This window comes from Liolophura sinensis, chromosome 8 (genome assembly GCF_032854445.1).
Source record: "Liolophura sinensis isolate JHLJ2023 chromosome 8, CUHK_Ljap_v2, whole genome shotgun sequence".
In the NCBI taxonomy this organism is placed as follows: Eukaryota; Metazoa; Mollusca; class Polyplacophora; order Chitonida; family Chitonidae; genus Liolophura; species Liolophura sinensis.
Genome location: NC_088302.1, coordinates 10,419,452 through 10,437,193, shown reverse-complemented (window position 1 = coordinate 10,437,193; position 17,742 = coordinate 10,419,452). Strand labels below are relative to the sequence as shown.

Sequence of the window (17,742 nt, the reverse complement as noted above, 5' to 3'; positions counted from 1 at the left end):
AGTGCAGCGACAGTGTAATAGTTGGAAAACGCGTAACCTGTGAAATCCTATCTCAGCTATTTTTTTCTTCAGAATATTCCCCGTAAGTCTAGGCGTCAAACCAAATAGTCATTCCGGTTCAGTGATTGCAAGGCCAATTTAAAAAAGAACGTTCGACACAAGCCACCAAAAAACAAAGTTTATAAAGTAGAAAATTAGGGCGGATCCATGCAAAGAGAAACAGTGAATAGTTTTCATTGATGATGGAAAGGAATGGTCTATTCGAATGAATTTAACGACTTTCTGAACGCTCTACCTTGCTGTTCTATAGGCTCGATGATCAAATTACATCTATGTCTGTATTCAAGTTGCAATTTGCATGCGACGTGGCGGTTTAAATCAACACCAAGATTCTGGACACTCCATCCATATATGTTCAAATGCTTAAGAAGAGTCTTAAACTCCCTCTAGCACCATGGCTTAAGCAGTATAAGGTTAAAAAATGTAGTGATATCAACAACAACTTATTATACGTCACTGGCCTAGAATTACTCAAAAGCTTTGTTTTTAGAATAAACAGGAACATAGAATCAATGCAAATGGACCAGGGCAACGAATATGATCAAGATTAGAGCCTCAAATAAAACGCCAAATATTACATTATACCTACATGTATCTATTTAAACTAGTCTTCTCAGCTACCCCAAACAACATTTAAAATGTTGTCGCTCAAGATGTTGATGTGATGTTCGTCCAAGGAAACCCCTCTGTTTATGTGCATGTGTGTGGACGTTTCGATGGAAGCGAATCTGTACGTCTATATGTTTCCCGTAGACTTTTGCAAGTCTTACTTTGGCCTTTATTACCTTTCTATCCAGTTGTTGGTTTATCGTGAAAGGCAAAGGCATAAAACATGGCAACCTTTAAATACATTAATTGATAAAATCCTCCAAGATATTCCATCGAAGTATTTTGACCCTAGCTGTACTAGTGGTTTGTTTTACATTAATCACCGTCATCAAAGATTCACTGGTTGCCTAGTAACCTCGTAGACTCATAGCGAGGCTACGGCATCCACTGGTTGATAAAATATCAGCCGACTATGTAACCGGTCTATAGCGCCAGTTATGTTGGGCACATTTGTAGATTTCAGATAATAGAGGTGTCAGTCAGGTGATGTTAGGTAATAGAGGTGTCAGGCAGGTGGCGTTAGGTGGTTCAGATGTCGGATATGCTGATGCTGTCAGGTAATGCAGGTGTAACGTTAAGGTAACACGGGTGTTTAGAAGTGCTAACACGTTTGTACATATAATACCTGAATACATGAATGTCTGGCCCACCACAAATGCGCAATTATTGTACTCAGTTGTAGAGCAAACTTTGATTCAGGTTTATCTCCAGAAAAATCACGTCTTGCTGGAATCTTTTGGTCTATTAGTTTAATTGTGATTTGTGAACAAACATTTTTTACCATTATGCAAAATATGTGGGCTTACATGCTAAGAAAACATGCAAGACTTGTGTGTAACCTAGATAGAGGTGAACTCGTGACGAACTAAACCGGCCAGGGTGACACCAGCCAGCTCACAGAAAGGTGAACTAGTGTTAACAGGATTGTGCAAACAAGAGTTGCTAAATCCGCCCATCATTCGAATTAAACAAAACTGGTGTTAATGTACTATAACAGTTAATGGATGTGTAGGCTCGTCAGTGCGCCTTGCCGATCCGGGGAAGAACGTTCGATTTTTTCCGCGGCTTGTTTGAAGAGCACATCTGTCAGTGAATAAGCAGGAGATCTTGAATTACATTGGCGGGGTAATTTGGGAAATGGTCGTTGGAATAATTCAGCTTGTATTTGTGCTTCTTGTGGACCTGGTGCCACAAGCACATGCTTCGACAAGCACAATTACCCACTTACCTTTAATCAGCCCTATTCCTTAATTGCTTTGCTTTAATTACTTTATTAGGCTTTCGTTTTAATCAACTATTTCATTGATTTTCTTGAACATCAGGTTAAAACAACAATCGAATAAATAAGTAAATATTTTATTGGAGAGTTTCTTTTCGGCAATACATTGCTGCTGACAGAATTAATACTGAAAAGAAAATTCGCCTTTGAACATCAAGGATTCTGTATAAACCTGAAAACATTTGGTTCAGAAAACGTTTTATACGATTTTATAGGTACGACTGGTTTGGCGAAACATCGTCGACCCTTGGAAAAAAACGTATCCTGTAATATTGGGAAACACAACGCCTTCTGTAATTCTGTGATACTGAAATTGATTGCTCAATGGGTTGCACACAGTTAGCGTATACCGCTGTTGGTTGCGGTCAATCAATCAGTTAATCGACGCATGATTTCCCTATAGTACCAATGAAATGTGAAAGTCATAATTTCTATAGTGAAACTTTTATTCCATTTATTGAGTTGATAACTAAATAAGCTAGCCCATGGTTCTCGGACATCACCATAATGGTCATTGGCTTTGCACCCTGATGTATTACTGTCTAACCATTCCCTATACACCAGGGAAAAGTTCCTGTTACACACAAATAACCTTTATGTAGCAACGAAAAGGTTTTCGGGGTTATAAATGACCTTTACACAACATCAAAATGGATGTGTTACACCAACATGGGCATCATGATATGAAAATGGTTAATGGAACACAATGATGACTTTTATTGAATTATGCACCATGCATAAAATACACGCTAAATACGAAAAACAGTAGACGACATGGGGCAACTGATCATTTGATATCATTTTGGGTTTTTTTTTTTTTTGATAAACCACTACTTTTGCATTCTCTTTCCCGTTTTTAGAGGAAAGGAGTAATTTTTGTCCGCAATCATATGAACGAGTGCTTTTAGGGCTTGCTAATCATGGACAAGTATGAGGGAATGATAAACACAATACTAAACACACGTACGTGTGTGCCCGGATAAAATGCTGAAACATGGTAGAAAAACAAAATATTAGAACAAAATACGAAATAGTGCCTATTGTTTCTGCCTTTGGCGTCCACAACCAGGGAAGTAGTAGTGTTGTAATCCTATTCTGCATACAGAAAATATAAATACACTGAATCCAGTTTACAATCCATCTCTCCCAGCAGGACTCCACATACATCGGCTATACTTTTAGGGATAATCTACGTCATCAGGTTTCGATTTACGAAAACTTTATTTAGTTTCAATACACAACAGCGGAGATATTTCATTATTTATCAGTTTCTTTGTTGTGTAAGGCCATACTTAAGGATTTTTCGGTGACGATGACGGTCAGTTTTACGTCTGGAGAAAGTCAATATTTTGACTCTTTGTATAACAGCAGACCTACATGGCATTAATGTTAACATTGTTTCTTGACCAAGCTACCAAATGCTGGAGGCTTTCATGTTACAAATGTCATGCCTCTGGTTTTACTGTGTTAGCTGCAAGTTTCTTAGGATTTTATATTCCTACATAAACATCACTGCCTTTTTGTACCTAATTCTGCTTAAGCCATGGTCCTAGGAGGCATGTAAATAACTACTATTTAAACATTTACATATTAACAGTTAGAATAAAAGCCTAATTTAGGTAAACTGACAATAGTGACTGGTGACATGTGACCATTTGCAAGTTATGACTTTCTATACATCCACTGTATTGTGCTGTATTTAACTGTATCCCATGAAAGCTTGAAGGGAAGTGCCAAAATATGATATGAAAAAAAATATATGAACACACTAGCAAATAGGCCACATAGTTCTTTTGAAACTAGTGAAATATGATAGCAAGAAGCTGTCTGGAAAATGTTCTACAAAAATAAAGAAAAATCATAGAAACAGTGTTTAGAAGTGTTATGATAAGACAAATATATAAAATTCTGGTGTCCAAGGAGGTTAAAAAGCATTGTATTATATTGAGGTTTTAAGTTCTCTTTGTCAAATTAGCTTTTTATGTTACGCAATGTGAATGTTCAATTTTCAAAGTTTACTAAATCAAGCCTGGATCCTCTTGAGTGAAGATTTTGCTTGGCTGTGGATATTAACATGCGGCGAATATTCTGTCACGTATCATATAACACCGTGGTGCAAAATTTGCCCGCTAACGTTATCTGACAGTTTCCTCGGCAGTAGCCCACCAGTAATAGAACCGTCACGTAGCAGTGACTGAGACAGCTGCAAATCTATTCTTCAACTTACCGTTCCACGTAGAGATTCATTAATTAGGTGTAGGTGTTAGGATGATATACCACCACAGCCCTGACTCTACACTTTGTCTTTCATTAGCTATTAGAACCCTATAAATGCTGCCAAACATCCCCTGGTAAGCGTGGAGCACGTCCTAGAAATATTAGCACTTTCTCTTCCCCAGTGGAATAAAACCACACAGGTGGACAAAATGATACAGCGTCATTTAGCACTATTAAGTTTGTTTTCTAACCGTAAACAAAAATTCCTCTGCCCAATTTCCTCCCACCACAATGCTGGTCACCGTCTCATAAGTGAAATATTCTTGATTACGTCCCAAAACACCAATGAAATAAATAATTAAATAAATAGTAATGGGAAATGTGTATTTACATTGATCAATTTAATCATTATTATTTATAACTGAATTGGTGTTTTAGGCAGTAAACAAGAATACTTCGCTTATACGACGTCGTCCAGTCACGACCATTCCCAGGTTGCAGGCAGATCAATTTATGTAAGCTCAGAGAGGAAGCCAGCATTTTCTCTCTCGGACCAAAATCATGGCAGAAGAAAACGTAACGGTATATTAAGAATTCGTGTTATCACAATTTCACTGCCTCAGTTAAAGTCCGTTTGCATCACGCTGTTGTGTTCCAAAAGCGGTCAGGGGCTTTTGTGACTATGGATGTTTTATTTCTGATCCAGGTGGCTGTGGTTGATTTATCTTTAGGCTAAGATGATTTATAATTAATCCAGGTGTCTATGCGTTCTTTATCCCCAATATATGTGATTATGGATCGTTTATAATTAATGCAGCTGTCAATCGATAATTTGTCTCTAATCCATCTGTCTATAGATGCTTTATTACTAATCCAGGTGTATATGGATGAATGCTTTATCTCTAATCTACATGTCGATGGTGGTTATGAATCGTTTAGAATTAATGCAGCTGTCAATCGATGATTTCTCTCTAATCCAACTGTCTATAGATGCTTTATTACTAATCCAGGTGTCGATGGATGCTTTGTCTCTAATCCAGGTGTCTATGGATGATTATCTCTAATCAAGGTCCTGATGGATGATCTATCACTAATCATGGCGCCAAGGGATGTTTTACGTTTAATCCGTGTGTCTTCGAGAGGACGATTGATGATTTATTACCAATTTAGGTCTTGATTAATGTTTTAAAACTAACCCCGGTCTTCCTTTATACGTATATGGTGCCACGCTTCAAGGGATTTTGGGTTATGTATATTTTGGTGGTAGTGCATTGTTACAATGCATGAGTACCACCAATTTAACTTTCCAGTTTAATACCCCATGTAACAAATTTTGTATAGTGAAATCTTTGTGGTTCATTTTTACAGAATGTAGCGGAGCTGAACGTACAGTCGGCAAGATATTATTGTATCGCCATGGGCCTCGGAACCACGCAAGATTCCGACACTCTGCGAGACGAGTTGAAAAGAACTCGATGTAAAATCTGCGATCTCGCGCGGAAAACCAGCGCTTCCCTTGTCACACTCGTCAAAAAGTAAGCGAATTCTCATTTATCCATTTGATTAGTATTTTGGGATGGAGTCCAAACTGTTACAAGCTAGGTTCATGAGTGGCGGAAATATGTCAAGTACAGATCACGTGTATTGCAGTTATACTAATGAATCAGCTATAATGATCAGTTAAAAAAATATTGGAGTTAATTGATAAAAAATACGTATCAAAAAGCTGTTTTTCTTTCCACTGTTGATTAACTGATTTACGTCTTAATATCTCATAAATACTTACTCCATCACAAGAATGGTCATCTTCAAATATCTGGCGCATAATGCTGGCTAGTTAACGTCGTACAAGTGAAATATCCTTGACTATGGCGTGAAACACCAATTATATAAATAAATCAATCAAACATCTGGCTCTAGGATCACGGATTTGTCTTACATATAATAAACCTAAGGCAGACCTAAAGTTTTTGCCCCCAAAAATGTGACTTCTTGATGAATTTTTCATTTGAATACTAAGAGTTCCCATAAATTTCCATGTCAAAATTAGGGGGCGTCCGTGGCCGAAGTGGTTAGCGTGCCAGACCGGCGCAATGACCCAGAAGCCTCTCACCAGTGCGGTGTCTGTGAGTTTTAGTCCAGCTCCTGCAGGCTTCCTTTCCGGCCGTGCGCCTGCAGAAACTTCCGGATGGTCGTGGACTTCCACCGGGCTGTGCACGATTTCTTTCCCTCATAATGTTAGCCGCCGTGGTATAAGTAAAATATTCTTCAGTACAACGTAAAACACAAATAATAAATCAAATCAAATGTCAAAATCCACGTTCAAATATAATACCGCATGTTAAGACCAAGTCTGTCCTAAGCTTAAGAAAGCCCTGTAACTATGGAGTCAGATCGATACAGTTTTTGAGGTCTTTTAATTGTTACCGTTGGCTAACAGCGTTATGAACTGTTGTGGCTTGTGACTTTCAGTAATTCCTTCAACACCACAGAGCTTCCTGACCTGGAACGCCTGTACCGCATGTTCTCTGCCTGCTTGGAGGTAGTGGAAGCCCAAATGTACAGAACAATAACGTTAATGGCAGCCTTCCCGCTTCACTCAGGTATGATCAAACCACATAGCCGCATCAGACAGAAAATGAAGGTGTTCTGTAATGTTGTAAACCACTTAGCAGCATCAGATAGGTATGAACTTGTTCTGTATTGTTATATATGTATGCATGCTTGGAGTTTAACGTCGTACTCAACAATTTTTAAATGATGACGAGGAGTCACTAGGTGTATGTACATATATTGTGTCTTCTTGTGGCAGGGCGAGACCATGCCGCTAAGGTGCTGCCGCCACTGAAGCATCATGCCGAAGACATCAGACATGACACCCCACCCCGTCACATTATGCTGACACCGGGCCAACCAGTCATGTTGCTCTAACCTCTCACTGCTGAGCTTGCAATGTGATAAACCACTTAGCTGCATCAGACAGGTATGAACGTGTTCTGTAATGTTATAAACCCCTTAGACGCATCAGACAGGTCTAAACTTGTTCTATAATGTTATAAAGACTAATTCGGTTGCCTAATGTCTAAAGCGTCCACTTCAAAGTCGGGAGACCAGGGATAAAACCCGGCACAGGTCACACCAAAAAATGGTACTTGTCGCTCAACGCTCAGCATTGAGATATTAGAGCAAACAAAGAGGACTGGTTGGTGCGGTGTTAGTATAATGTGACTGGGTCGGGTGTCATATCTGGTGTCTTCGGCATGATACCGTCAGTGAAGAAGACACAGTGTATGTGCACACACCCAATAACTCCTCGTCGTCATATCACTGAAAAATTGTACCCCCAAGCATTCATTCATTGATTTTACAAAGTTAAAAACCGTTTGTCTGCATCAGACAGGTATGAACTTGATTTGTAACATTACGAACCTTCTAACCACATCATGCTGGTACATGACCTTATCCTATAACGTTATGAGCAATCCAGCTTATAAACCATCTAGCCACATCATGCAGGTATGAACTTGTTTTGTAACGTTTTAAGCCGTCCATCGTATCGACCATCTAGCCACATCATGTAGGTATGATCTTGTTTTGTAACGTTTTAAACCGTCCATCGTGTCGACCATCTAGCCACATCATGCAGGTATGAACTTCTTTTGTGACGTTTTAAGCCGTCCATCCTCTCGATCATCTAGCCACATCATTCAGGTATGAATTTGTTTTGTAACGTTTTAAGCCGTCCATCGTGTCGACCATCTAGCCACATCATGCAGGTATGAACTTGTTTTGTAACGTTTTAAGCCGTCCATCCTATCGATCATCTAGCCACATCATGCAGGTATGAACTTGTTTTGTAACGTTTTAAGCCGTCCATCCCATCGACCGTCTAGCCACATCAAGTAGGTATGAACTTGTTTTGTAACGTTTTAAGCCATCCATCCCATCGACCATCTAGCCACATCATGTAGGTATGAACTTGTTTTGTAACGTTTTAAGCCGTCCATCGTGTCGACCATCTAGCCACATCATGCAGGTATGAACTTGTTTTGTAACGTTTTAAGCCGTCCATCCTCTCGATCATCTAGCCACATCATTCAGGTATGAATTTGTTTTGTAACGTTTTAAGCCGTCCATCGTGTCGACCATCTAGCCACATCATGCAGGTATGAACTTGTTTTGTAACGTTTTAAGCCGTCCATCCTATCGATCATCTAGCCACATCATGCAGGTATGAACTTGTTTTGTAATGTTTTAAGCCGTCCATCGTGTCGATCATCTAGCCACACCATGCAGGTATGAACTTGTTTTGTAACGTTTTAAGCCGTCCATCCTATCGACCATCTAGCCACATCATGCAGGTATGAACTTGTTTTGTAACGTTTTAAGCCGTCCATCGTATCGACCATCTAGCCACATCATGTAGGTATGATCTTGTTTTGTAGCGTTTTAAACCGCCCATCCTATCGATCATTTAGCCACATCGTGCAGGTATGAGCTTGATTTGTAACGTTCAAAAGCGTCCATCCTATCGATCATTTAGCCACATCATGCAGGTATGAACCTGTTTTGTAACGTTTTAAGCCGTCCATCCTATCGACCATCTAGCCACATCATGCAGGTATAATCATGTTTTGTGACGTTTTAAACCGCCCATTCTATCGCCCATCTAACCACATCATGCAGGTATGAACTTGTTTTGTAACGTTTTAAGCCGTCCATCCTATCGACCATCTAGCCACATCATGCAGGAATGAGCTTCATGTACAACGTTTTAAACAGCCCAGCCACACCATTAAGAGTGAGTGAGTGCTTTAACGTCGTACTTAACAATTTTCAGTCATTTGACGACGAAGGAATCTTTAGAGGGCATGTTATGTGCCTCCTTATTGCAGGACGGATTTCCACCGCTCTTTTATCTAGTGCTGCTTCACTGAAACGCCTTACCGAAGGCAATTAAGCCTTTCCGTACGTGGGAAGGTCTGACAGCAACCTGTGGATGGCCGTGGGTTTCCCCGGGCTCTGCCCGGTTCCCTCCTACCATAACGCTGGCCACAGTCCCATAAATGAAATTTTCTTGAGTACGGCGTAAAACTCCAATCAAATAAATAAATAAATAAATTAAATAACTCACCTCCTAACCACCTTTAAAAAACCAATATCACAAAGCGGACAATGCAGGAAAACCGTAATAAGTAAGGCACCCACATTTCCAGCCGTCAACTTGTAAAACAATATCCAAGGACGGATTTCTTAAGACCACTTTCATTAATACATATTTAAGTCGGACTTGTTCTTTGCTTGCACAACGACGGGGGTAAATAACTCTGGGTAGGTATTGATATGAACAGCGTCAGAGATCCTGAGTTGCTGGCCTTATAAGTCTTCATTATAAAGATTCTCGTTGAATATGTGCACTTAAGAAAAGAGTTTTCAACTTCTGACAATGTTTTTATCTGTGTGAAACTACACGTAATTGTATGTGTAACTGTTTAAAGATAACATTGGTATCATTTAAGACTGTATAGTTTACCAGATCATATAATTTTCCTTCATCTGAAATCCTATCCTTAAGGGCTTTAGTCGGTGAACTTAGCTCTTGTTTTGTTCTTTGTTGTTTGTTGTAACCAACACGGTGCTGATCCACACGGATCTGACAGAAGCAATTATTTACTGTTGTTCGTTGTAACCAACACGGTGCTGATCCACACGGATCTGACAGAAGCAATTATTTACTGTTGTTCGTTGTAACCAACACGGTGCTGATCCACACGGATCTGACAGAAGCTATTATTTACTGTTGTTCGTTGTAACCAACACGGTGCTGATTCACACCGATCTGACAGAAGCTATTATTTAATGTTGTTCGTTGTAACCAACACGGTGCTGATTCACACGGATCTGACAGAAGCTATCATTTACTGTTGTTCGTTGTAACCAACACGGTGCTGATCCACACGGATCTGACAGAAGCAATTATTTACTGTTGTTCGTTGTAACCAACACGGTTACAGAAGCAATTAATTGCTGTTGTTTGTTGTAGCCAACACGGTGTTGAACGCACGGGAGTGACCGAGGCGGTATATTCACTGTTTGTTGTAGCCAACGTGGTATTGGTACCACACGGGTCTGACAGAGGCGGTATATTCACTGTTTGTTGTAGCCAACGTGGTATTGGTACCACACGGGTCTGACAGAGGCGGTACCTTTAATGTTGTGTGTTACAGCCACTGCGTGTTGATCCACACAGGTCTGCCAGAGGAGGCATATTTACTGTTCACTGTTCTTTGTTGTAGCCATCACTTGTTAATCTACACGAGTTTGACAGAGGCGGTATATTTACTGTTGTTTCCCATAGCCAACACTTTCTTCACCCACACGGGCCTAACAGAGACGTAATATCCACTGTTGTTGGTTGTAACGAACACGGTGTTGACCCACACGAGTCTAACAGAGGCGGTATATTTACTGTTGTTTGTTGTAGCCAATACGGTGTTGATCCACACCGGTCTGACAGAGGCCGTATTTGCTCACAAATTTTGTGTCTCCTTGGAACATCTAGACACGCCAAAGGTCGACCGAAAAGTGATCGAGAAAGAGGAAATGAAAATCCTTCAGCGGTATGTAAAACCTTATATCTTACTATATCAGTGCCATGGATGACATAAATGTGACACAAATATCAACCATATTAGCCTATCGGTGACAATCGCTCTCTAGTATATCAGTTCTAATATTATATACAACAATAAAATTCTCTATATCTTCTGTATTCTCTTCTGCTTTTTTTCCGTTCTTGTTTCTTGTCTCCCTTTGTATCATTTCATTGTTATTGTATTTTAAATAGAGTAATTATAGACCAGTGATTAATAAATTGTAATGAACATCATTACATTTTTTTACCTGATTCTGCTTCAGCCTTGGTGCTAGGGTACGTGGAATTTACTACTATTTAAACATTTACATATTAACAGTTAGAATAAAAGCCTAATTGAGGTAAATTGACAACTGACCCCTTTTTCTCGGTTAGGTGTGACCATTTGCCAGCTATCACACGGTCGTTGCTGCTCTGGTTTTACCATCTATGCTGTACGTCTTTAACTAAAATTAAGGCTGCGCTGGTGTGTGTATTGTAGCGCTGTTCTTTCAAATGCTGTCACGATTTTTATTTGTTCTTATATGTATATTAAATTGGACGTCGGTATTGGTTATCTGGAAAGTGTTTCTACTCTTTACAGGGACGTCAGCGATATACATGAATTACTTTACGACATCAACCAAAAAATGGACGTCAAACCATGGGCAACGGAAACAACTTTAAACATGGACAAATACGGTAAATAAGTTGCTCGAATAATAAATTGAATTCTTTTAATAAATATTAACATTGGCATAAAATCATCCATTAACTCTTAATTCAGTTTTAATTTACTTTCACAGTTTTAAGCTAAACCATTTACATGTAGGTGTAAATGTAACATTCATGTTCATTGGGTCTTATGTCCTTGAGTTCTTACACCGTAAAACATAATTTTAACATCGCACAAGTTTTCTAAGTAATGCTAAAATAGATTATGTTACTGAAGTACAATAGTATGTTATGGACAACACAATATTCGATTACACCAACAAAAGTGTGTTGGAATAAGAAACATTCATGATAATATAATAGTTTGTAACAATAATATAATCTATTCTCCAATCACTCAGAAAACCTAGTATGCTGTCAGTTTAACAGATCCGTTTATTGGATTGTAGACATAAAATCTGATGTCCCTGGGCCCTTTTGTCTTGGATCAATTGAACGGTCATACACAGATAATACATGTATTAGAACTGTCATGTGCAGTTATTTTCCTTGCATGTATGGCCCACAAAATGATCCTTAATAAACAGTTGGCCTATTTGATCAAGTAAAAAGCACATGAAACTGAGAACAACTTTTGTTTTCAGAAAATGCAAAGAAAACGGATTGTCCAGACATGGACAGCTCATCCATCGGGGACATGGGCCAGGTGCGTATTTGCATACAAATCTATCTCTATTTCTCTGGGTTTGAGAATGAAAATAAGCATATGGCTATGGTTAAGTTCCACTTCATTCCACTAAACTGGGGAAAACAGCAGATATAAGTACATGTATAACAAAGTGAGTTAGATCAAAGCAGTCATGATTACACATTTTGGGGTTAGAGTTACGCCAAGGCAGTAGTATTTACATAATTGAGGCTTAGAATTAGGCTGAAACCGCCGAGGTTATTCATGTAGATTTAATCCAAAACAGCCATGGTTACACATGTTTGGGTTGGAGCTAAGCTAAAAGCGGCCGTAGCCACATAAGACTGGGTCAGAATTAAACTGAAGCCGCAGTGGTTACACCTTTTCAGGTAGATTTAATCCAAAACAGCCATGGTTACACATGTTTGGGTTGGAGCTAAGCTAAAAGCGGCCGTAGCCACATAAGACTGGGTCAGAATTAAACTGAAGCCGCAGTGGTTACACCTTTTCAGGTAGATTTAATCCTAAGCAGCCGTAAGTACGACGTTAAACCCCAAGCAGTCACTCACTCCTAAACAGCCATGGTTACACCTTTTCTAGCCTATCTAGTGAGATTCTAGCCTATCACCTATTTTGTCACCTTAGTGTCACGGTTGGATTTAGAGTTAAGCTGAAAGTACTGTGGTTACACATTTTGGGGTTAAAGTACAGCGAATAAATTGAATAGTATTGCCCAATCATAACAGTACAAAAGTTAAACATCACAGGATAAACATCTTTATGTTCCGTTTCACACGTACGCAAAAGAAAACGACAGCGCTACCGTATTTGATTTTGTCATAGATTGGTGAATGTATTTGCGGAAGGTTGAATATTAGACACATGGCACATCAGTGATATATAATTCAAGGGTTTTATACCGTCACTAAGTTAATATTTGCGCACTGTGTCAGCTTAATGGTGAATGTATTTGCGGAAATATGAACTTCAGACACATGTCCTTAGCATGAATCACTAGTGATCGCTTCTTGATGGTAACGTGAGATTCTAGCCTATCCCGTTTTGCCACCTAAGTGTCACGATTTTTGTGTATGTCTTTCAAGGTCAGAAAATATTCAAGCCGTCACTAAGTCAATATTTGTACATTGTGTATGCTTTCCACTTACATTCTGTATTCTCTTGTTTATTTTTTCAAAGGCGAGCGAAACGGGTGTAACTGGCCGTCGGAGATGTGCTTGTTTCGTGTGCATATCGGTTGTCATAGTGGTTGTCATAGGAACCGCTGCGGGTATTTGCATACCGCTGTTGTTGCGAGATAGATGACGTCACATCTGTCCATGTGAATAGATTACTAATGCAGAGGACAACAACAACGTTTTGGCGGAGTGTTTGTCCACAGAAACCAGTGAAAAACCAATGTATCTTGTCCGGATCTCCAGAAAATGTGAAAGGCGAAAGTGCCACTTGTGAGGATATTTTTAATGTAGATTGTTATGCATAATTGCTAACGCATAGTATTGACCAGTGCGGACTGGATGTACTGGTATTGTCATGCGCAGGACACAGGAACACGCACACCCCTCTATTACTAGTGATACTCAGTTTTGTGATACACTTTGCAAGTCAACAAAAAAACAAAACAAAAACAAAAAAAAATAATAAAAAACAAACCCAAACATTAAATGCTTTTAAGTCTTCTGGTTGCGAGACTTTGATAGAAAAGCTATTCTGTTGGCACCAGTTACTCTCGAATGATTTTTTTTTTTTTTTTGATTGGAGTTTTACGCCGTACTCAAGAATATTTCACTTATACGACGGCGGCCAGCATTATGGTGGGTGGAAACCGGGCAGAGCCCGGGGGAAACCCACGACCATCCGTAGGTTGCTGACAGACCTTCTCACATGCGGCCGGAGATAAAGCCAGCATGAGCTGGACTTGAACTCACAACGACCGCATTGGTGAGAGACTCCTGGGTCATTACGCTGCGCTAGCGCTTTAACCGACTGAGCCACGGAGGCCCCTACTCTCGAATGAAGGGTAAAGGGAATACGTGTCGATTTATTTGTATTTTGTACAATAAGTGACATTGCCTCTGTATCAGAGAAAGTTAATTGTTTGCTTCTTGATACCAACGTAGGGTAGAAATTCCAACCTATCCCATTTTGCCACTTTTACAATCACGGCCTTTGTCTATGTTTTCCAAGGTTAGGAAAGATTCAAACTGACCCCTAGTAATGTAATACACCAGGACAGACCATATACGATTCTGTCAATCGGTTCAATTTATTACATTGACTGTAAGACAAGTTCAAAACTTCCGTTTGTGGCTTCTTTTGGAACTACACCCATTTGTTTAGCAAGGAGCTTAGTGAGAAACGGTACTACACGGCACTGGCTACGCTTTGTTTCGTGTGGGCTCTTAAAGGAAAGAAAACATAAAATCCAGGTAAGCATCTGTAGAAAGACAGTTATAAACAGTATCTAAAAATATCTTTTCTTATTTGCTTTACTGAATTAAATATAGTCAAATGCTTCTATTGTATGGTGGGCTATTTGGACCATGTTAATACGATATGCTGCCGTGAATGTCCAGACTTAAAACATGTATTTAATGTCAGATTCTTTATTCCGTGCATCGACACACGTTGCATGAGTAAAGTTCACAAGACCTTTATTTACACCTGAACATAAAGGTTTATAGAAAGATTTGCGTGAGGTCATTACTGATATATTTTATTCATATCGTCCATAATGCACACCTTACAATCCAGATAGTTGACCCCCTTTCATTCAGTGCATTAATAAACTGTAAGACCGTCGTATAAGTAAAATATTCTTGGGTACGGCGACGAGTACAAGTCAAATAAATAAGTACATTCTGAGACAATGAATGAAGGTGCAAATACAATTCACAATTTCGATGGTTATTCATCTGATGATTGCTTCATGTTGTGTTTCCTTTCTCTTTTAATACGAGCGTAGCTGTCTCTTGATGCGTCTATGTCGATGTGCAGTACTGAGTTCGAACGTTAGCAGTTCTAAGTAGATCCAGCCAGAGACATTATTACATATAAAGAGTAACCGTTACGGAGAAATTTAAATGACCACTCTAGCGAATGGGGAACGTTTCCTGGTTAAATTAAATCGGACCTACAATTGTGTAGTCAGTTGTTCACGATTGGCTTTACAATGACGTTTTGTGAGCACAAACAACTAAGTAGTACTCAATAACTGCAAGAAAACAATAGCATATTCCTTTGGGGAAGTGGTAAGATATAGGCTTTACTGTACTAAGGACGAGTGTGAACATGAATAACGTGGTTGATCATGAAGATCACACTTCTGTCGGTGGTAAGAGGGATCCGCATCTGTTTTTATACACACCCCTTACCAAAGCTTAGGGCACTTGTGTTCCAGTCTTCTAATCTTTATCTTGTTATCTGTTAATATTTGTTGTTGTTTGTTATAACTTTATGATGCACTTTTAAACTGATGATACTTTTTCTTGTATGTTTAATATATTGATTTAATTTCACTCATGCTGCCGTCCATATGACCAATAAGCCAGCCTACTCCAAGGTTCTCCGAAGACACTATATGTATATGTTTTTTCAAGTGTCACTGTCATATAAGTGCATATTAATTTTCCCTTGTGCCTTCAAGACTGTTCATAAAGCAAACATGTATAGATATCTTTAGGCAGGTAGATTATTTCCGTGAAATTTTTGCAGTTTGTTAAGTATAATGAGTTTAAGAGCTCAAACCCGGGTGAAACACTCGTGTGTAAATGTGATGGAAGTTGTGTACCAAGGCCTCCATGTAGATACGATATTGCAGTTCTTTTAATAAATCCATATTATTTCTTCACTTTAATCGTCGTCAGGAACTTTGATACTAGATCCTCTGGTCCATTTCAGCTATTAATCAGATCAAGCGTAAACATTCCCCCATTTCAGCTATTAGTCAGATCAAGCGTTAACATTCCTCCATTTCAGCTATTAGTGAGATAAAGCTGTGAAAGACTGTTCCATTTCAATGATGGGTTTGATGCAGCATAAACACTGTTCCAATTCATCAATCAGTCAGTACAGGGTGAAGGCGGTTCCACTTCGGCATATTTGAAAGATTAGGCGCAAAGTTTTCCATATATATCAACGAAGGATTTTGAATGGTACTTCCGGCTGTAGGAGGTACTTCACCCACAGGTAAATCAGGTGTAATATGATGGGTAGTTAAAACCATCATTTGAAATCCTGTGATTAGATGTCGTCAATTTATCATTAATTTGACGACGCGAAAGGAAGAGGATTTTATTGGACAATTAATGGATTGATCTCCTCCAATATTTGAATTTGCAATTATCCATTGTGATAATCCCATATCTGGTTCCGCGAAATATAATAAGGGCTGTATGAATATGCTGCCTGCTGAAGAACTCGCGATTCCCTATATCATTATAACTATCTGCAGCCTAGCTGAAAGTTTATTTATTGCTGCCGCTGAAGTATCATGTGACACCAGTCACATGACACTGACAACGGGCTAACCAGTCTTGTTTCCTTGCTATACTCTCACTGCTGAGCGCCAGTCATCAAGCGTCTGGGTTTGATCCCAGATCTTCCGACTTCCAGACGCAAACTGTAACCATTAGACCACCGAAGCGGTCTATATGACGTAAACACTATTCAAACACAAACTAATCAGCTATATGACCAGTAGGCAAAATTTCTGGGTTGAGATATTATCTAAGCTTTAACTCACTTCATGAAATCTTGACAAATGAAACACCAATTTTTGAGATTGTAGCAGACTTGACCACGTGGTTTATAAAACCATGAATAAATAGCTTAGGGCTTATCCATCACAAGGAATATCTTTAATGTGTGGAAAATTTCCGTGCAAGTTAACATCGGCTTATAATCTAAAATTTCTTGCAATTCGCAACCAAACGTCAACAACCGAAATTGTTCTGCCTTGATACATGTATTTAGACCAAACACAAGTCATCTTCAGAAAGAGGATATGGTCTTTTAATGACATGTCATGCTCAGTTGCAACAACGAACTTTATCATTTTGCAGGCAAAATGACACATATCAGTATCAGTAACGTTTGTTTTATAGATGGCTTCGGCATCGAGGTATACCTGGCGATTTTGTAGAAGGAATACCTAGTGGAAATGTCGGTATATGTATATCACGGCAAGGTTCGAGGCAATCGTGTACAAACGATTCGGTAAATGAACATGATGAGCTGAGGGCAACGCTACAAGCTTAGACTGGATGAGGCTCTCGCTGAATCGCTTGTCTTAAAATGCCGTGTTCTGTATACAATGCGATGATTCCAATCAACGTCACTTTTTTTAAATTAAAAAAGTAGTGTCAAGGATACACGTACTCCATTAAACAACTTCACTCTAAGATTCTTAAAATCTATCATGAGCATGAGGCTCTAGTTCACAAAACAGTATATTGATGACCTGCAGACTATAAACAATCCATATATAGCAAAAGCTGTGAAAGATATTTAACCACCTTCGCTGGATTAACACGATTCTACAGATGGTACATCTTATCTGGG

At 39.2% G+C, this 17,742-nt stretch overlaps 1 protein-coding gene across 2 annotated transcripts in view; it reads left to right on the top strand.

The window, feature by feature from the left end:
* Nucleotides 1-13,727, top strand: part of LOC135474028 (regulator of G-protein signaling 9-binding protein-like) — a 30,156-nt gene extending 16,429 nt beyond the window's left edge. Inside the window, exons 1-7 of one of the 2 annotated variants that reach the window (XM_064754012.1) lie at nucleotides 1,104-1,226; nucleotides 5,534-5,700; nucleotides 6,638-6,768; nucleotides 10,650-10,785; nucleotides 11,404-11,501; nucleotides 12,119-12,180; nucleotides 13,360-13,727. In XM_064754012.1, the coding sequence (XP_064610082.1) occupies nucleotides 5,582-5,700; nucleotides 6,638-6,768; nucleotides 10,650-10,785; nucleotides 11,404-11,501; nucleotides 12,119-12,180; nucleotides 13,360-13,485 (672 nt within the window). In that variant the 5' untranslated portion in view covers nucleotides 1,104-1,226; nucleotides 5,534-5,581 and the 3' untranslated portion in view covers nucleotides 13,486-13,727. Of the gene's footprint in view, nucleotides 1-1,103; nucleotides 1,227-5,533; nucleotides 5,701-6,637; nucleotides 6,769-10,649; nucleotides 10,786-11,403; nucleotides 11,502-12,118; nucleotides 12,181-13,359 lie in introns of those variants that run through there. The other variant, XM_064754011.1, reaches the window with a different exon arrangement.
* The last annotated feature ends 4,015 nt before the right edge of the window (nucleotides 13,728-17,742 follow it).